General features: G+C 46.4%; 1 protein-coding gene and 1 long non-coding RNA gene across 5 annotated transcripts in view; one reads left to right on the plus strand and one right to left on the minus strand.

The window, feature by feature from the left end:
- The window catches only part of LOC144298539 (uncharacterized), a 104,273-nt gene extending 90,957 nt beyond the window's left edge, over positions 1 to 13,316 (minus strand). For 2 of the 3 annotated variants that reach the window (XR_013365466.1, XR_013365467.1), the window contains exon 1: positions 12,768 to 13,204. This is a non-coding gene — a long non-coding RNA (uncharacterized LOC144298539). Of the gene's footprint in view, positions 1 to 12,767 lie in introns of all 3 variants that reach the window. The other variant, XR_013365468.1, reaches the window with a different exon arrangement.
- TSHZ2 (teashirt zinc finger homeobox 2) overlaps positions 12,347 to 26,553 on the plus strand; it is a 443,868-nt gene continuing 429,661 nt past the window's right edge. The window contains exon 1 of one of the 2 annotated variants that reach the window (XM_077873606.1): positions 12,347 to 13,044. In XM_077873606.1, coding sequence (XP_077729732.1) covers positions 12,576 to 13,044 — 469 coding nt within the window. In that variant the 5' untranslated portion in view covers positions 12,347 to 12,575. The remainder of the gene's footprint in view (positions 13,045 to 26,553) is intronic. The other variant, XM_077873605.1, reaches the window with a different exon arrangement.

A 26,553-nucleotide genomic window follows, 5' to 3' on the forward strand; every position in this document is an offset into this window, starting at 1 on the left:
CTGGGCTCCATCTTGGAATTCCTAATGAATTCCCCAGCTGGAGAGGGTCACAGGCCTTGCATTCTCCTGCACCCCAGCAGGACTGCTCAGGGTCTTGGTGGTTAAGTGGGGATGATATAAGTGCTTGGTGCTCATCCTAAAAGTGTTCCTGAAATCCTTCCCTTCTAGGGTATGGCAAACCGTTTTGTACAGTGAACACCATGGGTCAGGATATTTAATTCAAACAGGAAGCTATCCAAACCATTATGCACCATGAATTCAAATATCAACTATTAATTCAAAAGTTTGAAAAATAGAGGAGGGGCATCTGGGTAGCTCAGCTGATCAAGCATCTAACTCTTGATTCAGCTCAGGTCATGATCTTGGGGTCGAGCCCTGTGTGGGGCTCTGTACTGAGGGTGGAGGCTGCTTAAGATTCTTTCTCTCCCTCTCCTTCTGCCCCCGTTGCCCCCACTCCTTCTCATTCTCTCTCTCTCTCTCACACACAGACACAAAGTTTCATAATAGGAAATTTGAAGTCACATAGGGGTTTAAGAGTACATTTTTTCATTTATTCAAATTTTTATTTTTTTTCATTTATTCAAATTTTTAAATTTGAAAGCTCACCCCGTCATTTACTCATTGTAAAACCCTGAGCAAATTAATGCAGCCAATCATTCTCAAATGTGGTCCCCAGCAACAGCAGCATCACTTAGGAACTTAGTAAAATGAAAACCAAGGGGTCCCCACCCCAGGTCTACTGAATCAGAGACTCTGTGGAGGGGACCCAGCAAGCTCTGTTTTATTTAACAAGCTCTGCAGGGAATTCTGATGCACCTCACACAGTTTGAGGACCATTGTCTTAAACAATCCAATCTGAGTTTCCTTATATGTAAAACAGGAGTGATAATACTTGGCCTCAAAAATCTTTTCGTAAGGATCAAATTCAGATTTTGCATGTAAAGAATTTAGCACAGTGTCTGGCACTTAGTATGCACTCAATATATGACAGCTACAATTAATGTTATTATAATTACTGGATTTCTTTTCTGGGTGGCCAATGAATCAGTCTATGTCTCTGCGTGTCTACCTGTGAAATAGTAAAGAGTGAAGATATTTTAACATTAATCATTATAACAATAGCTAATTTATTGAGCTCCTACCCTGGCCCAGGCACTTGGCTAATCACTCCGCAAACACTGCATTCAATCCTCATTTAAAAATTTGCTAAGAGACGGTGCTGTTGTTGTCCACCTTTTACAGGTAAGGAAACAGCTTAAGTAACTTGCCCAGAATAACACAGGGAGTGAGCGGAAGAGCCAGAAAAAGAATTTAGAGCGTGAGTCTCCAGAGCCTGGATTAGTTGGGTACATCACCAACTGCCACTCCAAAGGAGTTTGCAAAAGGAACTATGGAAGGGGCTCTTTTCATACCGACCGTGTTATTTTGAAAATCTGATGTTCCCTGTAACATATACACTCAGATGATAGCTATTAATTAATTATAGAAGAATACCCTCAATCAAATTTTTGCTTGAAGTGGATTTTTGGGGTTTTAAGAGGCCAGGGGCAAAGGAGACCCCGTGCTTGGCCTCCCTGAAGTCCTCCGTGATTCCCCATTTCTACCAAGCCAATTGGTCATGCAGCCACGATGGGGGACAATTTGCCTTTGAGAGAACTAAGGACAGCCTGGCATCTGTCACCAGTTTAGGGCTCCGACTACCTGAGCCCAAAGAATACATTCCAATGTCTGTTAAATAAGAGAATCCACTGGGGAAAAAAAAAAAAAAAGAAAAAAAAAAAAAAAGAAAGCTTCCTTTGCCTACAGAAGGCAAAGCTTCAGGTGACAATTGGTAGGAGGAACTGTGGAAGTGTGGCTCGAAATTATCAGGAAGTATGGGTTCCCAGCTGTACCTACTAATACGGGTTTGGGGTGCAACGATAAGGGCCGAATTTCTACCATTTTTCAACGCAGCACAAACTTCAGGCACATAAAATACCAGTGACATCCTACGGAACACTTTTTACGATGGGTAAAATTATATATGGATCAAAAGAACTTCAGAACAGGCTGCCGAAATTGTAAAATAAACATATTGCAACACCCCTCAACATGATGTTTCAGGGTAAAATACACGTTTATCCGGTGCAGGGCTCGTTTCGTCGAAGGGTACAAACAGGCCGGGAACAAAACCCTGCAGGTTCTCTTCCTGAAGCGCAGCTAAACTTTGTGCCTCATTCGAGAGTTTCTGCCCAAACCTTCAAAGCTGGACCTCAGAGATATTACAAGACGTTTGGTTTTAATGGAAAACTTCCCTGCGTCCCTAACATGACAGTATCAACAATAGCACCACCGAGCAAACACGAGTTTTGGCTTCTGCCTTTTATTTTATTTTATTTTTTTTTCCCCCTCCTTTTAGCTCCACCCCGGCTAGCTCTTGAAAGGCCTTCTGTTCTGTCAGCCATAATGACATCTGCTGGCGGAGACAGGAAGTCATAAATCTGGAGGTCCCCTCTCAACCAAACCTTGTTAATGCTGCCATTTATCACAGGGGCTGGGGTGCCATCTCTGGAGGGCTGGACGCAGAGAGTCCATTTTCTCCCATACCCCTTTCCCAGGAGAGCAACCATTTTAAAAAAACAAGCCACTTTCTCATCTCACATTCGCAGACCTGGAAGTCAGGCAGAGGCAGGCCCCACCGTCAGCGCGCAGCTCTTGGAAGGAAGCCACGATTCCAGGCAACAATAGACTCGAGTTGATGTTTGGGGACTGAAGCAAGGCAGTTCGCACCAAGCTCTGTCCTTCCTCGTTTGAAATCGGCCCCAAACTGCCTCAAAGAGAGGAGTGGGGATTTCCTTCCTCTGAGCTTTCTGCCTCCATGAACATCTTTAAGGGTAAAACTTGCTCTGGGGTGGGGGTGGGGGTAGGGGGGGCGGTCAAGAGGATTACTTAAGCTCAGGGCTACTTTGGTTCCAAACTAATTTAGGGCGATGTTAGGTTTATTTCGTAGGAGTTCATTGTGTCCTAAGCCTTGATTCAAGACCCGCGCCTGCGCGAGATACATTCTGGCCTCTGCTGCTCAAAGTTCGGTCCCTGGGCCAGAAGCACAGCATCGTCTGTTACTGCTGGTTAGCAATGCAGACTGGCAGGCACCCCCCTAGACCCACCGGATGAGGGTCTGGTGTTTTAAAGCAGACCTCCAAGTGACTCCTACGTATGTTACCATTTCTGAGGCTGCGCCGCACACCGGGGTTCTCGACCTTGGCCCTCTTGACAATTTGGGCTGGATCAGTTTTTGTTTGCAAGGGCCTTTTCCTGGGCACTGTAGGGCCTTAGGGAGCATCCCTGGCCTCTACACACTAGATCCCAGTAGCAACCCCCTGACTGTGAACCAAAACTGACTCTAGACATTGTCAAGCATCCCCTGGGAGGAAAAATCACCCCTGTTGGACACGGAGCAACTCAAAAAGTGGGGTCAGTGGACGCCCAGCACCGGTGCCGTCTAGGAGCTTCTGAGACATACATGTTCTCAAACGCGGCCTAGACTTAACTGAGGCAGGGTCTCTCAAGATGGAGCTCAGGAACCTGTTTTTACTCTGTAGGAGAGACTATGCAGGCTAAAGTTGAAAAAGTCGGAAGCTGCAGAGTAGGAACAGGGAAAAGTAATGGGATAATTAGACAACGTGTGATGTGACCACAGCTTTACCGAGAGTGAGTAGTGCAGGGTGGTTAAGTATTCGAGTTAGAGGGGTTGAACCACCTTCCCCGTGTGGTGTCTCCATAATCTTGAGTAAGTTACCGACCCTCCCTGTGCCTCAGTTTCCTCATATGTAAAATGGACACAACAAAAGCACTTTACCTCATGGGATTGTTTTAAGGGATTCATAAACCCATATTGTAAAGTGCTTACAACAGTGCCTAATACCAAGTGCTTCATAAATGCTAGCTCTGTGGTCATTACTACAACTTGCCTTTCTTTCCCCAGAGTCTTATGTTCCCTAAGAGCCACACAGATGCTTTATGTCCATACCCAGCCCAGTGCCTAGCCTGGGGCAGATGGATGCTTAATGAACTTTAGTGGGAAAAGAGGACAGGCCTATGGGGGGAAGAGGGCAGTGGCTGGAGCTCTCTGCTACCAGTGGTTTGGATTTATGCTCCACTACCTTCACACATTCTGCAGGAGGATCTGACCTCCCCTCGCTGGCTTCTGCAAACTGGTGCCCTTGCACAAGTAGAGGACTGAGCTGAGATTTGTTTTATCCCTCAGTACAGATTAGATTACACCTCAGATCTATCTGAAAGCACTCTGTAAATAATAGTCAATCAACAAATACTTATAATGAAAAAGCTTAAAATGTAGGAGTGCTAGCTACCTGCCAGGTATCATGCTATGGATTGTACAATAGGTCAAAATTCCTCTCTGTGCCCCTAATGGAAACCGGTGGTATGTGCAATCATCCCCATTTCACGGATGGGAAAGCTAAGGCTCAGAGAGGCTACGTAACTTGTCCAAGGTCGTAATCTCAGTAAGCAGTGGAAATATTTTTTAAAATGCAGCTCTGGGATGCCTGGGGGACTCAGCAGGTTAAATGACCAAATCTTGATTTTAGCGCAGGTCATGATCTCAGGGTCCTGAGATCAAGCCCCGCATCCGGCTCTGTGCTGGGCGTGGAGTGTGCTTGAGGATTCTCTCTCTCTGCTTTCCCCTCTGCCCCTCATCCTCACTTCATGTGCATGAGCTCACCCTCTCTCAAATAAATAAATAAATAAATAAATAAATAAATAAATAAATAAAATAAAATGCAGGTTGGTCAAATCTATACCTATCTTTCTTCCTGGACCCCAACCTGGCCTGATGCCCTGCCCATTTCTTCATACCCCAGCACCTGGGGCTCTTGGCCTGCAGAGAAGGCTGAGAGCGGCCCCCATCCGATGACTGGCAGGTGCTGATGGATAAGTACCCCAGCTCGCAGCTCTCTCGCTCTTCAGGAGGGATATCTCAGAAGCGCGTAAGGTCCACTGACTCCCAGCATCACCCAGCAGGATTCATTCCATCACCCACAGAGATCGCCTGCTGGATAACACACCACATGTTGATAGCTTTCCCTTACCGTGCTCACTTCCCTACTTTCTTACTAGAGTTTTCTAACATCACGTCCCAAACAAACTACTTGCTTTCAAATCTTTATCTCAGGGTCTGCTTCTCGGGAAACCAGAAGCAAGACACGCAAGCCTTCTCAAGAGAGGATTTGCAACCGCCTTGAACTCTTCGACCATTGTAAGCCCGTGGGCTCCTTCGCCCTGTTGGCCTCCCCAGCAATGGTTAAGGAGAGGAGACGAGCTGTATTGATGGGTGAAAACGCATCCAGGACAAGTCACTTTGACATAATCCTAGCAAGCAGGGGGAGAATCTCATGAAATTTTCAGGACAATAGGATGCCTAATGCCTAATCATAATAGATAAGACATGCTCCGGATGAGACAGAAAGGTGTTCTCAGAGCGAATTATATCATTCTCTATTTGCTTCTGAAAGTTGAGGGGTACCTTTGGGCACACGGTTCTAATGAGTTCAGGAAGGAGAGCTTGATGCACAGTTGAGGTGGCATAAAATATACCAGAGCCCAGAACTTAAAGGCTGCTCGTCACATGGTTTCCAGGCTGTTCCGGTCCTTACATTCACTTAATGTCTTCCTGTGGTTAATCAAGTCGAGCAATGGATTACTGGGCCAGCGACGCGGTCTGGATTCTTCGGTGGCAGCAAAATACTGTCACCAACAGCAAGTAGCCACCTCCAAGGGAGAAATGTGATGTATGTTAAATTGAACAGCTCCTGTATCCCCAGCCTGCCCTCTCAGCAATCGGATGGTTTAAAATATACATAGTGCCTAATTGCTGTTGTGAAATTCTACACCTAGTCAAATCCAAAGAGTTTTTAAAGAGACCCCCAAAGACTTTTGGAGGATTTATTCTTAAGAGCAAGCTTGTCAGTGCCTGAGTGTCTCTGGACTTTATTGTCATGTACTGTAACTGTGTCCAGAGAGCAAATTCCCACCAAGTGGAAGCCGAGAGGTTCTCTTCTGTGTTGGTTGAACAAACCCACTCTGCTGGACTAGCTATCTTGGGATGTAAGTAAACGAACTAGCATTTATCGATGACAAAGAAAAAAACTCATATTTGGTGTTAGGACCCACGATGTCTCCATGATCCAGTCACGCCCTACACCTCCCCTACATCATTTCTGCTCCCCTCTCCCTGCTTAGCTCTGGAAACCTGGACACTGACTGCTACGTCCTTTGTGTTCTGGAAGCACAGAAGTCTCTTCCGAGTTCAGGCCTTGGCTCCTGGTGGGCTGCCTCTTGTACTCCAGATCTCTGTTTCAATGTTCCCTTCTCAGAAAGGCTTTCTGAGACTCTCACCTGAAAATAGGCCTGCCCCCGCCCCTTACGCTCTATCCCAACACCCTACCTCGTTTTCTTCCTATCGCTCTCGTGATCCATCTGGTACGTCCTCTTGTCTGGTCCTCCCCCACCCTCAACATGACGCTGTACCAGGTGTCGTGGGAAGGGAGAAAATAACCCAAGATTGCCACCTTGAAGTTTTTACAAAATAGTTACTGGGAAGAGGGATATCCCGAATGAGTTAAATGACACAAGAGGAAGGCAATGAATTATATCCTCGAGGGTAAAATCGTATGGTACACTGGCTCTCAAACTTGGCTGCATATTGGAATCATCTGGGGGCTTTAAAAATACTGATGGCTGGATCCCACCCCCACAGACTGATGTAATGAGTCTGGGGTAAGGCCTAGGCATTGAGTTTTTTAAATCCCCCCAGTTGATTATGATACATGGCAAAGTTTGAGAACACTGCTTTTTTATTTAATTGAAGCATTATGTACATATATAGAAGTGCATAAATCATAAGCATGCAGCTAAATTAATTTTCACAGACTGAATAGACTTGGTAACCGGCATCCTAGTTAAGAACAATGCAGGCCCCTCCCCTACACACACCCAGTGGCCTCCTCAAGCTCACTTTCAAAGGTAACCACTACCCTGATACCTCAGCATAGATCATTTCTGCCTGTCTATTCATATATTTGGAATCATACTCTAGAGTGACTCTCTGTTTTGAGAAGATATGGACTAGAGAAGTTTGAATCACTTGGAGTCCACCCAGGAAGACTGCCTGAAGGAGGCGGTACTTAAGGGACGATCTGAAGGAGGCAAGAGACAAGAGAAAGGAAAGGGAGGAAAGGGAGAGAAGTTGGGGAAGGAAGGACAGCATCACTTGGAAAAGAGGCACACCGGCTGAAATGCTACTCATGCCTAATGAAAGCCCTACGGTGGGCCTAATGGTTTTGTTTTTGTTGTTGTTTTCATTTTCGTTTTTGTTTTTGTTTTCGTTTTCGTTTTCGTTTTTGTTTTCCATACACACTTCTTTGCAAGTATGCTCAACTGGGTATTCAGTCATTTCATAAATTCTCACTGAGTGCCAATACTGCTAGACTCAGGGATATCGAGATGATTAGAACTTACATTTTAATTCGGGAAGACAGATAATAATATATGAAGATAGGCAAATATATGAAGAAGATACTTACAGATGGTCATAACTGTCATGAAAGATAAGAGAAAGAATGGGACAGACGGTAGGGGCAAAAGGAGATGACATTTGAGTTTAGAGTGAGAAGGAAAACAAATCTGGGGGAGGGACCATTCTGGAGGGAAGAAAAGATGCAAAATCCCCGAAGCTGGTACAAGAGTTATTACATCAACTGAGCTCAAGAATCCCACAGACTGCCCCAATGCCCGCTAATTCGGGCAGTGCCGATCTCAAATAGGCGTATGGCAAATGTCTGTTTTAATTGCATTGGGTTGGAGTCCAGTAGTAAGAGAGGCAAACTAACAACAAAAATCAGTATGACAGATACATGCTTTCATGGGGCATTCACAGATTCCATGAGTACAACTTAGAAGGCTTCACGATCACCTTTTTGAGTGAATCCAAGAATGCATACCCTGGCTATTCCTCATGTGCACCAACTTCTACCAACTTGATTCACTTGTTACAAAATTCAGCTTTTGCAGGGGCAAGGTTCCCATGCCTGGCACCTTATCTGAATCACCTGGGAACTTGTAAAATATCAGATTTTCGGGCCCCACCCGGGGATCTAATTCAGTAATTCTAGGGTGGCGCCTGTGCCTCTTTATCTTAAGGAGAAAGAAAAAAAAAAAAAAATCCCCGGGTGATTCTGACATTGAGCCAGTGTGGGAATTGGTGTTCTAGAAGATACAGTTGACTCATTCCAATCAGTTCATGCCTTTACACATCCCAGAGTTCGAGTGTTAGATGTGAGGATGCTACCTCCCTGGAGACCCAAACATAGTATTATTCTAAGCCTCCAGCCCTTGGAAGAAGTTTCCAAAAGTGCCAGAGTCTGTGGTTTAGCGAAGTATTTTGCAAATTCTAGTCATACCTGTACCACCTTTCTCACATTTTGCCATCTCCACACACCCCTGAACCATTATTTATTCTCTATCATTCCTTAGCTATATTTATTTTTAAAACCCATAAATTACATCAAACTTCAGATTGCTACCATAATTGGAGTGCAACATCTTTTGCTAAGATAGAGCTAACCTTAGAGTAAATTCAATAAAAACAAACCATTTAAAAAAAAAAAGTCTAGCCAGGTAACTCTTGCCCCTCCCAAGCTTCTAAGTCTGAGATCTGTGGTTTCTTGGTTGAGAAATAAAAGTTAGCAATTGTTAGGCATGAAAGACGCACCAGCACCAAACTGAGACGTTCATGGATTGAAAGAAAACTGAAAGGGAATAACCTTTTCACTATGCGATTCATGTTTTTCAATGTCACGTCTACGCCACTGAACAGTACCTGGGTACCATTGTGTTGTGGATCCAACTGAGGTAGACAAAATCTTCCTTGCTGATAACCAAGCGAAATACTCTATAATAGTAGCAGTAGGGGGAAAAAATACAAATTACTGTGGGAATGTAAGTAAAATTCAGGGAAGAATCCTGGAGAGAGATACAGGGAAAGATTCCCAAAGTAGCCCAAAGTCAGCTACTCTGGCCCATTTCCTTCCCGATCCTCTCCAAAGCTGGGTCCAGCCCCCAAATTCCTTCTCTCCCAGTTCCAAATCTTCAGGATGTCATTTTCACAGAAGCTTTTTGAAGGCAGGGATCCGATCTTATGCACGCCAGCATCTCCTGTACTTGGGCAATGCCTGGCCACCTAACTAACACACGAGATGTTTGGTAAATGATTGAATGTAGTAAAAACACCCAGTCAGCAGACGTGGGGCTTCTCCCGGGGTGGATTCACGGTGAGCTCACTGCAGTCCCAGGCTTTTCTCTGCTCAGGCCTTACGTTTATACCCCCTGTTCCTCTAACTGTGGTCCCCAGCCGGCAGGACTGGCGGTTTTACTGATTAAGCTGTGGTCCCTGGCACAGCTCCCTGTAAAGGTGTGGGAGGAAATTAGAATTAATTAGAATTAATATCCTTTTGCTGACATTGTCAATGCTGCAGTAGGGCTTTCTGTGCCTCAGTTGCCTAAGGACTAGGCTGGGGTTGGGTGGGGTTGATCATGGGTGGAGGCCAATTGGGTGATTTAGGGCAGATGAGTTAACAACTTGTATCACATGCATGAGGAAGAAAGGAGCCTGTGGCCTCCCACGTGGGGATGTTAAAAATGCTAAAACAATAACAAGAAAGATTAAACAGCACTTTGCAAATGTGATGATAACACATGACTAGTAGGATGGGGAAAGTTACATTTCCTATAGCTCCCAAAAGAACTGTTCAGAAAAAGTATCTGTGGAACAGGTCACCCTAGGTCATTCCCTACAAGTGATGGCAAAGGTGGTAGCTGGGCGGGTAGTGAATGGGAGGTGGCCCGATTATACCGGGCAGGCCTCCCTCGTGGTGGGTTCATGGTTCGGGGGCAGATAGTGAGGAGTAGGCACAGGTGAAACCCCATCACAATGACCACATGACAGGGCCACACCTTGAACTCCTAAATTACAAAATATCTAAGCTTGAATTTGCTTTCTAGTTAGCGATACTGGACATGTCCGATTCCAAAAGAACAAAGGCTTTGTTAGCGGAAGTTCTCAAACTGGAGAGAGCGGGAGACTCACTGGCTCAAAATGCTGATTCCCTGCGCCGTGTTCCAGAAGTTTCTGATTTAGAAGGTCTAGAGCAGTGGCCGTCAATCAGGGGGACGATTTTGCCCCTCCAAGGGGACATTGGGCAATGTCTGGAGACAATTTCGTTGACCCAGATGGGGTGGAAGGGTCTGGCATCTAGTGGGTAGGGGCCAAGGATGCTGCAGACCCTCTATATTGCACAGAACAGCTTCTACCACAAAGAATTATGGGCCCAAATGCCCATGGAGTTAGGGTCAGATCATCGTATTTTAGGGTAAGAACACACACTTTCGGCCTAAGAATGTGCCTCTTAACAAGGGCCCGAGGGGATTTGGGTGCCGGCAGCCAGAGCCTTGACTGGAAAGAACTAGGCCATGCCTGCCTTCTTCTTCTAAGGCTTTGGCTGTCTCAGTTCCCCTCTTGCCTTACCCGCCCCCCCCACCCCGCCCCATATTTAGGACTCAGCTTAGACTTGACTTTCCCCAGGAATCTCTGCCTGGAAACCATCCTCCCTCCCTCCACGGCCAGGCCTCCTACCCCATCACACATCACTTGCCCCTCTGTCTGTCTCTCCCACTGGAATGAGAGTTCCCTGAGGGCAGGGTTCCTGTTCCGCCCTGTCCCCAGCACCTAGGCAGCTGCCAGACCCACACCTGGCTCACCAATCACCTGTTGGCCGGAATCTATCTCAGCTCGAGTGCCATCTCCGGCATCGAGTCTAGAGCTAGGGCTGCCCCCTCTTCCAGACCCCATCACAGACCCTATTCTAACATCTTCATGGAGCTTATCTCTCAGAAATTACCTTGCTTATTTGCTTGCCTACTTTTCATTCATTCAACAAATATTATATACTGGGCACCTACTATATGTCCCCTTCCATTGCTGGGGCTAGCACAGTGAACGAAAGAGGCAAAATCCCGCTTATATTCTAAACAGGGCTTATATTCTAAAAAGGAACAGGGCGATAAACGAAATAGAGAACTATACATAATCTATGTACTATTGATAAGCCCAGTGGAAAAGGAGATAAAATAGAGAAACAGGCTAGGGAGTGGGGGTGAGGGGTGTGCATGTGCGCGGAAAATTTTAAGTCAGGTAGGCCTCTGGGAGAAGGTGACACTTGGGCCAAGACTGGGGATCTGAGAGTGACAGGTGTGCTCCGCCACTAGAATATAAACACTAAGAGGCCCGGGATCTTCCCTTTCGCTCTGGCCCCTGTGTCTCCAGAGCAGGCACATAGTAGGTGCTCAAGAAACACCGTTTTAAACAAAGAGAATCTGGGATGAAACTAGCCAGGAGGCAGAAGGGAGATTTCTGTTTCTCTGACCAGGGAGGAAGGAGGGAGGGGCAGGGGCGGTAAACTTGGCGTGGGGGTGGGGAGGACGTCTTCGCGGTCAGATTAGGAGACTTGGGGGATGGAGGTCACCGCTGGCTGAGACCCAAGTTCTCACCCCGGCTCATAAGTATTGCGAAGGGCCCTGGGGGGAGGGGGGGAGGCTCACCTGCTCCCCCTCCCCCCCAGCTGGCTCCCTTTGCAACTGCGGAGTTTGGTCCCCACCCGCATCCCTGCCTGTCCCCTCCCTCCGCACGCCCTTCCCGGAGGGGTGTCCCCGAGGAGGGTGGGGGGTGGGGGGCGCCCGGAGGAGCCGCGGGGCGCGCCGGGTCCCCGCCCCCAGCCCCCCCGTCCCCTCCCCGGCGGGACGCTGTCCCTTTAATAGACTCCCTCTGCCTGGCGCTCTGCGGCTGGGGAGTAAATTTCTCCCTGTCATCAGGTCGCGGGGAGCGGAGGAGGAGGAGGAGTTTGTTAATGTTCAGTTTGTTCAGCGGGATCGATGTTTGCTGGCATCGCCTCGCCCTGTCTTGTGTGTGTGAGTGTGTGAGTGTGCGCGCGTGTGTGAGTGTGCGCGCGTGTGCGTGTGTGTGTGTGTGCGCGCGTGGGGGGGGTGTGAGTGTGTGTGCGAGGAGGCGCGGGTGCGTGCGTGTGCGTGTGTGTGTGTGTGTGTGCGCGCGTGTGAGTGTGTGCGCGAGTGGATTCCGGATTTTCCGTCTTTCCCCCAACCCGCTCCTGTCCTCTCGCATATCACTCACAGACGGGAATCTGACAGCAGCCACAAACCTACAGTGAGTGATCTCTCTCCCCCAGCGCGAATCCGCCATAGAGACCGGCGAGGAGGAGGAGGAGGAGGAGGAGGAGGAGGAGGAGGAGGAGGAGGAGGAGGAGGAGGAAGAGGAGCAGGAGGTGGAGGTGGAGGAGGAGGAGGAGGAGGAGGAGGAGGGAAAGAGGAGAAGGAAGAAGAAGAAAAAGAAGAAGAAGAAACCACTACCTTCCCAGGATTGCCTGTTTCTCCCCCTTCTCTTTACGCGCGCGTGTGCGTGTGGCGCGTGTGCGCCCCTCGTCCCTTCCATCCGAACGCGGTCTTGGATGTTTAATAAAGAAATCAAGTGTCTCAACAGTCACCCCAAAAAAAAAAAAAAAAAACCAAAAAAACCAAAAATCTCCAAAAAAGCAAAAAAAAAAAAAAAAAACCAAAAAGAGAGAGACAGAGAGGCGAGAGAGCGAGGGGGAGCGAGATTCCAAAACAAACAAACAAACAAACAACAAGGCAGAGCCAACCTCTACTTGCGAGCAGCCGGCGCGAGCCGCCCGTGTCCGCCGCCCGGAGAGGGGGGTCTCCTCGGGCCCGTGGTGGAGGAGTTGCAGGGGGGATCGCCGGGGGGACTGAGGCCGAGTGACGCCCCAGGAGCCGCCGGGCAGGAGGCGGAGGAGCCCCGGAGAGGCGAGAGAGCAGCGGGCCCCCGCGCGCGGCTCGGGGCTGGGCCGCCAGAAGTGGGACTGGAGCGAAGTAGAGCGATGCCAAGGAGGAAACAGCAGGCACCCAAGCGGGCGGCAGGTAAGAGAACCGGCTCCGCTCCGGGGCGGCCCCGGGGCTGCCCCGCGCGCCGAGCCCCCCGGGCGCCCCCCCAGCCGCGCGGGGAGGTCGCCCCGGGCGCCCCTCGCTGCCCCGCGGATAACCCCGTCCTCCCTCGCGCCTTCCTCCGTCTCCCGGATCCTTCCCCCTTGCAGGCTCGGGGTGGGTGGGGGGTGGGGGGGAAGCTATCCCACCAAGCCTTCCCTCCTTAAACTTTCTTTCCCTCCACCCTCTACCCCACCCCTAACTTTCTCCCAGTCTGTCTCTTGCCTCTCGGGCCAAAGTTGGGTCGAGGATTCGGGGTGCGGGGTTGGGAGCCGCTCCTCGCACCCTCGCATCCCTCCGCGTGGACAGTGCCAGTGGCTGCTGGCCTCGAGGGACCGCTGTCTCCCTCTCAGCTGGGGGTTCGGGGCGCTGGAGTGTGAGGCGTGGTGCCCCAGCCCTGGGCTGCAGGCGGGTTTGGGGGCAAGCAGTGAGAGTGTAACTTTGCTGGCCAAGGTGGAAAAAAACCACCCCAGGAAAAGGACTGACTGAACCTTTGAATGTGCTTGGAAGTGTCATCAAGACTCTTTCTCTTTAAAAAGGGGGGAAAAGGGGACCCAGTAGAACATTGAAGCAGCTCTGGATTTCCTTTGCCCAGAGAGAGTTGTAAACTTTGTAAATTGATTTGTACCGTATCCCATCTGAATCCTTCCTTACCAACCCCCCTCCCTCCCCACCCTCCACCCCCCCCCCAAAAAAAGAGAGGAACAGGTTAATGGATCAGTACAATAGACCTTCTTCTAAAGGGTTTTTTTTTTTTTTTTCCTTTTGGGTTGCTTAATTGCTTTTTTAATAGTATGCTGGGGTTTTGTTTCTCGGAAGTGTAATATGAAAGTTCATTTTTCTCCTGCCAGACCCACCCACTGAAAAATCAGCTTTCCACTTGATTGCTAGTTTTGATTTGACATTTGATTGATCACCTGTCATCTCGCTGCCTTTGATCTATTCATTCTTGATATATATCAATAAATCACTCACCATGGTAACTCAGAGTGCCAGTGACGCAAGCCTTGCCCTCTAGATTCAGAGCCAGACATGCACAATTATTATCTTGTTTGGCTTTTAATGTGGGCGTTTTTATTTCTTTGTGTCCTTTAGTTGAATCGGGGCTTTAGCGAAAAGCTTAAGTTTTTTTTTTTTTTTTTTTTTTTTGCCCTGGTCTCTGTATTTACCCTCATGCTTTAGGCAGCATCAGTTAGGGATGGAGTTCTGCAGACCCAACAACACGTTTCCTTTCTGCTGTAACATGAGCGAAACATTGAGAGAGAAGTTCCGTGGAACACTTTGGTAAACTTTGTAAAGCCACCCTTAGAACAAATCCAAAGTTAGCTGCAGATCTGGGCAAAGTGGGTGTTTGTGTCTGAACATGCTGGACCACCAAGCTCATCCTCCATCATGGCCTGATTCCAGCCTGAATGGCAGTCCATGTGCTTTGAAATATCCACAATTATCTTCCCTTCAGAGCGCAGAATTGCTTCCGTAGCCATGCGTAGATCGGTTCAGATTGCATGAGGAAATATCATTTATAAAGCTCTGATTTGTGTGTTTTCCAACTGTTTCCCTAAAAGCAAAATAATTAAAATATTTTCAGTGCTGTGTGTATTTGGAACTTGCCTCGTCAGTGAGGTGCTCTTTTTTCAACTCCGGCTACCTCTTTTGAAAACAATTTCTCCCTCCCGCCCCTGTCCCTGTCTGCATTTAACTCACTTTTTTTTTTTTTTTTTTAAACTTGGATTGTTTTGCAAACTGACAGTGTTGGGGCGTGCACTGGCCTTCTGGACCCAGGAAAAGTGAGCGTGCTCCTTCTAGTTCTGGCAACCCAAGTTTCCGTATAGCTAGATTATTAGAGATAACGTCCTTATTGTCCCAAAAGAGAACCCTGGGCAACAGTCCAGCAAGAAGTGATACTGCCCTGAAAATTACTCTTCCTCTCCGCCACCCCCCCCCCCCACACACCCCTTGTTGTTCCGGTAAAGGCCATCAACAACTAGGCAGTAATTTAAATTACCAGAATGACTGGACATGTCTCCTTTGGTAAGCTCATTATAAAAAGTGCATTGCTCAGAATTGCACTACTTTGATTATAATTATCCTCTGATCAATGAGGATCCAGGTGTACGTAACATAATGCTGTATCACATTATTTAAATTAGATCCTTTTCATTAAGCTGGTATCTATTGGAACTGGCTTGTCTCTTTAGCGTGTGTGTGTGTTAGAAAGTTGTGACTGCAGTTTCAGTTTTCTGGCCTATTGAATGCCTACTGTCTTTCTATGTTTGTTTTCATGGCTTTATTATTTTCACTGAAAAAAAGGGGAAACCCTTGTGGAGCTGAAAGGGAACGATTCATTTTGTACACAATGAGGCCCCTCTTGCTTGTATTTATTTGCTCACATATTAATAAAACGGGTATTTTTTTTTTCAATGCAAGGTTTCTTTCCTCCAAAGTCATCGATGCTGTACTCTGTTTTAGCTGAGGTGGTGGTTCACAAGTAAAGTTAGCCACTTTAGGATTCTTGAGCCAGTTGACACTGTAAGGAAAAGAACAAGGTGGGCTCTAGGATTGTGGCCATACTAACTTTTATCGCTGCCTGAAATTAAACACAATGCACAACTGTAAGTAATTACTCCCATGGACTGATGCTGAAAGCTTGATTTCTAGCTTGATTAATGAATAATGTAAGATAGAAAAAGCCTGTGAGTGAATCAGAGCTGAGACTCTTTCCCAAGAACTGTTCGAGGCAATCTGATTCCTTTGCATTATGAGTTTTAAGTTCCATGTTTCAAGGAAGCAGTTACAGAACTTTCTAATAAAGCAGGTATGATGGAGATAGAATGAACCAGCTGGTATTAGAAGTGATGAGAATTTTTGGTCTTTATTTGTTATGTTCCCCCCACCCCACGCCACCCCACCCCACCTCCCCCTTTAAGGAGCAGGGATGTGAGGTAGGCAGTTCTCTTTAAGGAAACAGCTAAGTCAGAACATTTCCCTCTGAAATGTCATTCTTCCTGGCTCTCTACAGCTATGCTATTCCACCATACTATTACTTCGGGCAAGAAAAAAAAAAAAAGTTCAGAAAACAGCCTATAGTACCCCAGGGGTTTGTGTAGGTGCGAGTGTGTGTGTGCTCGCTCGCTTGGCCCTATATTTCACTCCCGACTAAAATGCATCCACTCTTACCTGAGAATATTGCAGGAGTTTCTTTCAGCATCCCTCTCCCCCTATCCATTTTTAGGGCAGATAGAGAAGATGGCAGAAAGGTAAAATAAAACCGAGCAGTGTTTTGATTTGTTTGTATTTTGCAGGCTGCAGAGTAGTTAAAAATTTAAAATTGCAGACTTACACTGCAAACCCTTCTATTTTCTACAATCTGTCACAGCCTCTGTACACAGACATGTGTAACACATATATTTTCTTTTACCACCCTGAACTATTGTTTTTATATAACGCCAGCCAAGTGTAATAGAATGCAAGATCTTTGGGGCTTGCGAATATCGAACGTATACAGAAGTTACAGGCTTCTGCTTCTGCCAACCCAAAGAGATTAAAGGCTTCCTTCTTGTTGACTCTTGGAAGCTATCTTGATAATCCAGATCTGAGGAAAAGTCTTGCAGGGAAGAACAGCTCCCTCAATTTATTTTGTTTATTTAATATGGAGATGAATAATGCAGATTTTGTTTTCATGAATGTCCTTGTGTGGCAGTAAACATTAGACTATTAGCAATCATTACTTAAAAGTTGCAATTTGCACCTTAATGGCATAGTTTATTTACATGGGAAGCATATTCAGCAGGGACGGTTCTGAATCCTGCAATGGAGCAGAGTTGACCCCAGCGATCTCCTTTTCAGCCTCCTGGGAGCGGTGCCTGGGGGAACCGGGGAGGTCTCAGCGATCTCTACCAGCAGGGTGGGGAGGGGGGCAGGCAGCCCAGGGAGGAAGTTTACCTTTAATTTACTGGCAAGTGGGATGGGATTCGAGGGAATAGGAATCGGGGTGGAGTCGGGACCCTGGCACTCTCACTTTGTTTAAACATACTTCAGAGAGACAAGTTCACATCTTGAAGATTCAAATACCGCGTGCTGTCGCCCCCATTCACTTACCCAAACGGTAGGGTTTTAACAGATGAACGGAAAAAATAAGCACACACAGCTCACCCCCCCCCCCACCCCACAGGGGCTCAGCAGCATGAACTGTTCTGGCTCTTCTTGTTATTTAAGGCAGATCCCTGGAAAAGGAAGGACAGGTCCCCCGGAATCGCATCCTGCACAGAGCGCTTTGGATGGAAATTGATTACTTAAGTGGGCCCTTCCCCACTCGCCTCCTGATTTCCTTCTCCCTTCTCTCACCTCACCCTTAAAGACCCAGATTGAATGGGACATCTCAAAAGCCCATTTGTTTTAGGCATTTATTGATTTCATTTTTAATCTGCCATATCAGGACACAATACATTAGCTCTAATCAGCAGATTGCAAGTGACAGGGAGTTCTAGTGGAAGGTAGGTAAAGGAGAGGGGCCACTGAGAAACTTCTGTACCATGACAATCTGCTTGAGGCTTGGGGGTTGGAGATGGGAGGCTACTTTTGAGGAGGGTGGAAACATCCCTCAGAACTACTGTGCACTGATTTTTCTCCCACTCACCTCGATTCCACGTTTGGGAAACCTTCGCACCCAACAAATACCTCCTAGGCATCTCTAGCAGATCTGTCCCTGGAAGCATCTTGCCTTTTGTCACATTCTCCAACAGAGGCTTATGCTTTCATTTCATCCCAGGTGACTTCTCACGCATTTCTCCAACTGGATAATACCTGGGTTGATCTGTTTATCTTCCCAGTGGCTTGGGGATTGTACTCTCAGTTGAGCAGGTTTTAAAGGGGCACTGAGCTTGGCATTATTTAAGGCCGTTTGCAACGATACACTCCTGCTCATCACTGCAGCTCAGCTTAGGAAAATCAGGCAGGAAGAAAACCTGTTCATGTTTGTGCTGGGTCTGTAATTAGCTGACACGAGTTAAATGACCAGAGTAGATCTTCCCCTTCCGTCACTGTATGCGTACCATCAATTTTATTTAGGTATGTCATGGTCTGGGAAGACTCAGCCACTATTTCAAAGACGTGCCTGCGTCCACCCAAGTTCCCTTTAAAAAGCACAGAATTGCCTAACAAATTCTATATTAAGACCAGGCATACACAGAGTATCATTTTCGTTTGATGCAAAGTCAGTTGGAAATACATTAACAGAGAGTCTTGCATCGCTTCCCTGAAGCAGTGCTTTTTCATTACATATTTAATTACAATCAAATTGAGCGACTTTTATAAAAAAAAATTACGGTGGTATTAAAAGAAGCTTGGCACACAAATAATTTTATTGCTTTGCAAGTTGAGAATGCGGTTATATTTTTATTTACTTGGGAGAAATTTATTTTCATTTTCTAATGTGACAAATACAGAATATATTTTCCTGTCATCTGTATCAGGGAGATCTCAGCCTCTTGCCTCCTTAGAGCCCGTGCATCATGGAAGAGGTTTTTATATCCCTTTTTCAGTAATTTGTAGCAATTTATATTTTTTTTATCATTTTAAGTTTTGTAAATTCCATTTAAAGTTAGAAATTCTCCTGTTCCTTAGGATGACCTTTGGTGAGCAGCTCTTTGATTATAAATGAGCTTAGTCATTCGAACCACATAAGAAATAAACTCGTTGAGAGGGTTTGCTTGATTGCCTGGATATCGCAGTAAGAAAAAAACACCATGTATTTACGGGCTCTCTTACATAAACTGATTTTTACTGGATTTAGCATTTTCTTCCTTTTTTTTTTTTTTTTTTTTTGGTCTGTGCTACTGACCTTTCAGTCACTTGTTTTAGGTGAAGGGGCTAGGGACAGCATTGAAAAGGAGCGGCGAGAGACGCTGCTGGTCTTCCAGACATGATAATAAAAAATTAGATACTTTAGAGCCCAGATATCCACTTTGGGACTCTCTCTGCAAACTCAGGAAAGTGCCTTTGTAAACATATGGTTTGGCATCTAACTGGGATGCTGGTCTGGAGTGTCCACAGCAGTGTGACTGCTATTTCTGCAGAGAAACCATCATGAGGGTATAGGAGTTAGGTCCCCTCTGAGGACACTGCATCCACAGACACAGAGAAAAAGCTTCTGGGATGAAAGTGGGAATTGCTGATATATTTGTTTCCAAAGCAAACTCCGTGGCTGAAGTGATAAAATAGTTGGGAGAGATTTGGAAGTCATTAAAGTGGTTCCGTAGAATTGTTGATTGTTGCCTCTCTGAATCTTTTGCATTTCCTCTGCAGAGAAAGATGTCCTCTGGGCACCCTCCAATACTTGGCAATGCCAAAGCAATGGCTAAAATTGTTGAAAATTTTAGAAATTAAGATTCAGGAGACACGACCAGATAATCCTCTTATTAATATATCAGCATTATTTTGCTTAACAACAGGGAGATGCATAGTGCAAAAGTTTTGGAGATAATGAATTTAGAGAAATTACACAGAAAGAAAAATACCTGGATCATATTTGAAAGCATTTGTCTGGGATTTTTCTCGTTAAGTAAGGGTGCTCTTTCCATCTGTGTTATTTAAAACAAAAACAGAACCACAACAGCTTCAGTATCATCATACCTACTACCCAGCCTGAAACAGGATCTAATAAAGTTCTCTCTGGATGTACAAAAGACACAGGACATCGTATACACATCCCTCTTAACAAAATAGCTTTAGGAAACCCAAAGTGGGCATGCAAACTAAAAGTAGACTCTCAGTAGGCTCTCTGTTACAGCTAGCCCAGGGTTCAAGATGAAAAACTTTGTTCGGCAGGGTGAGAGGAAGATAGCACTGCATTTTAACTACACATCTCCCCTTGGCACATGAGAGGCAGCGGAGCAGGGAAGATTTTTAAGGAGCTTTTTAGCTCTTTTGCATCCGTCTCCAAAGACTAATTTAATTGAAAAGCTGTAGTGTCCATTTATGCTAAAGGAAAAACCTCGTGTTTCCATAAAGCTGCTAGACGCCAAGGTGGGTTAAAAAAAAAAAAAAAACAAAAAAAAGGCAGTGTTCTGCAGTTTCTGTTAGTACAAAAATTAAGATCACTGGTCTTAATTAGTTGAGTGCTTTCAGAACTGAATGAATACTCTGAAATCACCCCAGAGCTTTCTTCTTAAAGCTACATCTAAGTCATTTCTATGGAAATTACACAGTTTAGATACTAAGGTGGGCAGAACATGGTTATTGTTTTTAATGAAAATAGTTACAAAGGGCAGAAGGAGATAAAAACAGTTGTCAGCGGCCATTCTGTTTGTAATGAATTTGGAAAAAAAACTTCCCTAACGCCTTCCTGCATCGTGAAAAAATCCATGAAATCTGATGACCGTGGACGATGAGAAAAGGAAGCAGAAGGTCAAGGTGTTCTATAGGGGAGAAGGGACTTGTGTAAGCCAGAGCAATGGTATATAGATATTTCTATATAAACTGCAAAGGGCTTACTTTAAATCACTTGAATTTATCAGATTCTTAGAATTTTCCAATAATTTAGAAGCCTCTTTCTCATACCCCAAGGGAGATATGAATAGCTTCTGGGCCAAGATGATGCTGTAGAGAAGAGGTAAATCTACTCTAGGCGTTCAGTACCATTTGGTACAGAAGAAATGCCAAAATGAAAAGCTATAAGCGTGTTTTATATCAGAGTTGCCTTCGGCTAGTTTCCTTTATTAGAAAGTTGAGTACATGGCTTTGTGCTTCTTTTTGTTTTTCCTCCTGAGATTAGGTTTGAGATTGTGGATGGAGCCCTAGAACAGGAGAAAGTGACTTGGGTTCTGGTTATAGTTTTGCCCATCCTGGTAACGTGGCCCTGGGCAAGCTCCAGAGAGAAACCTTGCCAGGGGTAAGAATGTGAGCTCAGGAGTCAGAACAACCCAAGTTCAAGTCCCTAGGTCTACTGCTTTTCTTTGCCTTGTCGACTTGGGCAAGCTCCTGGAATCTCTAACTGCCCCCCACCCCCCGCCACATTCCAACCTACAAGATAGGGGTAATCAGAGTTCTTCTTAAGGCCCAGGTTTTTAAAAGGATTGTGTGAGCCCAGGACTGAGAAAGTGCATGGAAACTACTAGGGGTCAGACCTGACAGTGCTAGTGTGTCTTTACCCTGAATAGCCAGACCATGAAAAATTTATACGAGAAGGGAAATGAGCAAGCTAGCAATCATCATGGGGTTAGGGGGTTGGGGCTTGAAAGAAATCAGACTTGGGTGCATTTTGGTTTCCAAACTGGAAATACCGTCACCAAATAGTGTTTTAGCCTCTTCTGAGGCTGACTCATACTGGGCTGGTTGGAGCCCTGCACCAGCTCAAAAAAATGTTTCTTTCCCCAAAGATAGTAATTATAGCACCAGCAGCAACAACTATAAGGACAACAGTAATAACCATAACTGCAACTATGTAAGTGTTTATTATATATCAGGCACTTTTCCAAGTGCTTCATATATTCCCATTATTTAAACAGCAATTATTTCTTGAGTTCCTACTATGTGCCAGGTTCCGTTCTGGCCACCCGCATCCTGTGGGAGGAGTGGTCAGTGGGAAGAATATGATCCCTGGTCATCTTACCTTCCAGGAGGGGGAAGCTAGAGAGCATACAGGTAAATTAGCAAAGAAAAAAAAAAAGGAAGAGAGAGAGAATTTGCAGAAAGAAAAAAAGCCCCACGATGACAGTGGTTTCATAAATGCAAAAGTTGAGGAGTGGGAGTTTGGCACTGCGAGTGTGGATGGTCAGGGGAGATTGTCCCGGAGGGGACATCTGAGCCACGTTTTATCCTTATAACATTCCTATGCATTCGATGCTAGTGTAATCCCTATTTTACTGATGGGGATCTGAGAAACCTGCAGAGCAACTTGTTCAAGGTCATGCAGTGGCCACGCTGGGTTTTAAACTCTCTGCTTCCAAAGCCTATACCCTTAATCTATTGTGATATTTTATCTAGAATAGCTATAGTGATTTGCCAAGGAAGGACCCAGCTCCTATTATTCTTTCCCTGCATCTGTTGCCATGTCTAAGCCTGCGGGGAGGGTATTCAGAGCAGTACAGAGGGCACTGCCTTTAGTGGCATCTCCACCTAGAATCTAGTCCTCTCCCGGATATGAGGTCGGTCCTTTCGTTCGTGTGTGTGTGTGTGTGTGTGTGTGTGTGTGCAAGTGCATTTAACGCACCCATTCATTCATTCAACAGATATACACTGTTCACCTACCATCTGCTAGGCATTGAGCTAGGTCGGTGCTGGGATAACACAGCAGGAAACGTCCCTGCCCTCACACAGCTAGTATTCTTGTGAGTAAGACCAGAAAGCTGGGAAACAAATGCATTGATATATTAAATAGTTCTAACTGCATGTCATAAAAATAAATCAGAGTTAATGGAGTAAAGAGGGATGGGAGGATGGCCTTTTTTATAGAGAGTGGTCAGGACTGATATTTCCCAGGTGCCAACATTAGATCAGACCTGAACAAAAAGTGAGGAGCTGATAACCAAGCACACATCTAGGAGAAACCTTCCAAGCGGTAAGCGTGTAAGGCCTGACAGGTGTGTCTGAGGAATCTGTGAGAGAGCAGGTTAAGGTTGGGGAGGGGCTGATAAGCAAGGCAGGGGAGGTGGGCAGGGGCCAGATCATGTGTGTGTGTGTGTGTGTGTGTGTGTGTGTGTGTGGCCTTCTCGTTGTGGCTCTCAGTGGGATGGGATGGAGAGTTTCCAGAAGGGAAGTGATGTCATCTGTCTGGGTGATCTGTAGACCATTTCCTAGTCAGTATTTCAAAGGAAATAGTGGATTTGGGTCTGTTTGCCCAACAGGCCCCTCAGTGATGGTGAGTAGGATGCTTGGAAAGAGGGAGGTGGCATGTGGAGATAAAAACACAAGCCCCCCCCAAACAAAACAAAACAAAACAAAACAACTCACAAGCCCAGCCATCGTGGAAGGATTGCCTGGTGCAGGGTGAACCGTATCGGTGAGGCTGTCGAAAAGCAAATGTTAAGAAGCCAAGCGAATCTGGGATCCAGTCTTGGTTCTTCCCTACTTAACTGGCCAGCAGTGTTTTAAGGGGTGCTCTTTAAATGCCGTGTCCTCATCTGTCAAGTGTGCACAGGATAGCACTCACCTCCCACGGTGGTCGCAACAATTGGAGAATATGATGTAGAGACCATCCTTGGCACAGTCCCTGGCACGCACGGGGGATCTTTGTCACAAACGCATGTTTTTCTTCTCCTTCCTGTAGTTTTTTTTTTTTTTTTTTTCTGTAGAGATTCCAGGAAAAAAAAAAATCTAGGCACTTGAATTAGTCCTTGGTACCTATTAGGCACTAAATAAATATTTCTTGATGAATGAATAAATGAGGCTGTAAATAAATGAATAAATACTTTAATTAGCGTATTGCTTTGTATACTAATTAATTACTTTTGAGTAGAAGGATCTCTCTTACACATCTAAAATTTTTTGGCAGACCTCTGTACCTATCATCATCCTAACTGCACTTTGAATATTTATCGATTTAAAAAATACTAATGACAAGAAGACTGCGATTTCAGTAATAAACTCGCATTATGTTCATCATGATATCACCTGCCTTCACGTGAAGAGCAGTGATTTCACCTTTTTTTTTTCTGCAGTAACTGTTATTTAGCCATCTTACAGACAGCGCTTACTGATAGTATGAGTTAGTAGACTTCCTCCTTAAGCCAAGACCCCCCAGAGGGAGTGTCCCTGATGTCGGTGAAGGGGCCTGGCCCGGGATCCTCATTTCTGAGCCCTGAGCTTGACCTCTCCTGCTCTCCAGGTGCCTGCAGCCTCCAGATGCTCCTGGCCTCCCAGGGGTTGGCAACTCACCCTCCCCTCCCTCGAACCTGTGCTCATCCCCTCGGGCCCAAGGCAGCAAAGCTTAGGGGTTGTTAAGCTAATAGGAGAAGGCTACAGACTGTTTCCTGGTAACCCTTCTCCACTTTGTAATTGTCACCTTCAGATGAGTGTCTGGGAGAGGGGTGAAGGGAGGCGGGCTGGTGCCTGTTAAGGTCCATCTCAGGACAAAGGGATTTGGGATGGCAGCGAGCATTTGGGAGCTTTTGCTGTCTGCCTTGGGTTCTTTCTTTAAGCAGTGTTACTGAAAGTCTGCTGTGCAGAGGGACTGGGGAAGGTGCTGGAGCTAGAGCTTTGAGCCAAGGTGACAAAGAGCCTGCCTTCTGGAAGCTTCCATGTAGTGTGGCAGACAGGTCACAGACCAGGAAGCAGGTGCATATGTCACATCATGCCAGCGTGTCGTATGTGCCAGGGAGAGACTGAAAAGGAGGGCAGGGGGGCAAGGCAGGAGGGGAGGGTGCACCGTCTTGGATGAGAAGCCAGGAAAGGCTTCTGGGGAAGTGACTTGCACCTGGGTTCTGAGTGGAGTGGCAGAGAGGGAAGTACACCCATGCTCACCCAGGAGGCAGCTGCAGGCATGGAGTAAGTGGGGGTTGGCAGGCAGAGAGGAGGCCAGGGTGCTGGAACCTCACCGGGAGTAGGCACCTGCCAAGCCTCCAGGACCCAGGAACTCGTGAGCCCTGGAGGGTGAGGGAGCAGGGGAGACAGGATCTGACTTCGGTTTTTACAGCATCCTTCTGGGTGTCATGTGATATATGAGGGACCAAGGCTGCATGCAGGTGGACCAAGGAGGCTCCAGTAGGGTCAAAAGCTGGTGATGACTTGGACCTGACCGAGGGTGGGGGAGGTGGCACGCTCAGTCCAAAGTTGGACGACAAGATGTGTGGAGAATGGCAGGTGGCTGTGGCATATACCGAGTCGTGTGTCTGAGACACCGGCCTGTGTTTATCCTGCTAATTCTAATTCCCTCGTTCCGGCGTTTATTTCTCTCCTCTGGTTTTACGCAAGGTTCTTACTGAAAATTGTCAGTTTATCATTCTCTGAGCCAGAGTGGAAGCAAGAAAAGTGTTGGAAGGTGCATTTATTCTAGAATTGACTGTAGAGGGGAAAAGGCCACCCTTCAAAGCACTTTTCACGGAGTCCTGGGATCGCCCTCACCCATCTCCGCACACCCACCAGACACCGCAGCATCAGGGCAAGGCGGTGACCCTGGGGTCAGACAGGGGTCGATTTCTCTCCAATGGGTCACTTCCTCACTGTATGACCTTAGGCACTTCGACCTCCCAGACTTCCAATTTTCTCATTAGCAAAATAGACCTAATAGGAGGACTCATCTCATTGGGTTTTTACAAGGATTCATGGGGATAAGTCAGATGAGGGGTTAGCACAGTGCCTGGTACAAGGTGAGTGGTTAATACGTTTTAGCCATTTCAGGAACAAGCTAATAAACCTCTCCTGCCTCGATTTCCTTATTGGTATAAAGTAGAGCTAATAAACAGTCCCTCTTGGGTTGTTGGGAGGAGCAAAGCCTGAATTCCTACAAAACACTAACAACTAACAATGCTTCGTACACAGTAAACACTCAATACATGATAAAATTTAAGATTAGGACCACGAGGGGATCCCTGGGTGGCGCAGCGGTTTGGCGCCTGCCTTTGGCCCAGGGCGCGATCCTGGAGACCCGGGATCGAATCCCACGTCGGGCTCCCGGTGCATGGAGCCTGCTTCTCCCTCTGCCTGTGTCTCTGCCTCTCTCTTTCTCTCTCTGTGACTATCATAAATAAATAAAAAATTTAAAAAAAAAAAAAAAAAAAAAAAAAGATTAGGACCACGACTCTGAGCTCATGACCATGAAGGGATCTTATGTCTTACCTGCTTTCTGTCTACAAAGGCCAATAAATGTGACTTGATAGAATGAATGTTGGTGCCATGGTTATTAGGAGTCAGAGTGAGGAAACCTAAGAAGACAAAGGCGCATCTCTGCGAGGGGGGCCAAGACCACTGACACGTACCGTGATCTCCTCCAGGGGACACTCCTTATGGCCATCTCCTCTGCCCAGGCCTGTGAGAGCTTTATGCAGTGTCTTAATGAGGAAAGCAAGCCCATCCCTGAATGATTTTTAAGCCAGAGTGGCCCCATTATGGACTGCCATGCCACTGGTGGCACACGGTTGTGGGTAGCACCAAGTCCTGCGCAAGTACAAACGATGTCCCTTTTCCAACACCATTTCAACCCCTCTGATTTAACTTTTTAAAGATATTTATTGTTTATTTATTTACATACTTATTTATTCATGAGAGACACAGAGAGAGAGAGAGAGAGATAGGCAGAGACACAGGCAGAGGGAGAAGCAGGCTCCCTGCAGGGAGCCCAATGTGGGACTTGATCCCGGAACTCCAGGATCATGCCCTGGGCTGAAGGCAGGTGCTTAACCACTGAGCCACCCAGGCATCCCTCAACCCCTCTGATTTAATCAAGAAGAGAGTCTGATTTGGTGTGAGCCTGCCTTAAACACCTATCTCATGCTTGTTTATCAGAAAGAGTAG

This window comes from Canis aureus, chromosome 26 (genome assembly GCF_053574225.1).
Source record: "Canis aureus isolate CA01 chromosome 26, VMU_Caureus_v.1.0, whole genome shotgun sequence".
In the NCBI taxonomy this organism is placed as follows: Eukaryota; Metazoa; Chordata; class Mammalia; order Carnivora; family Canidae; genus Canis; species Canis aureus.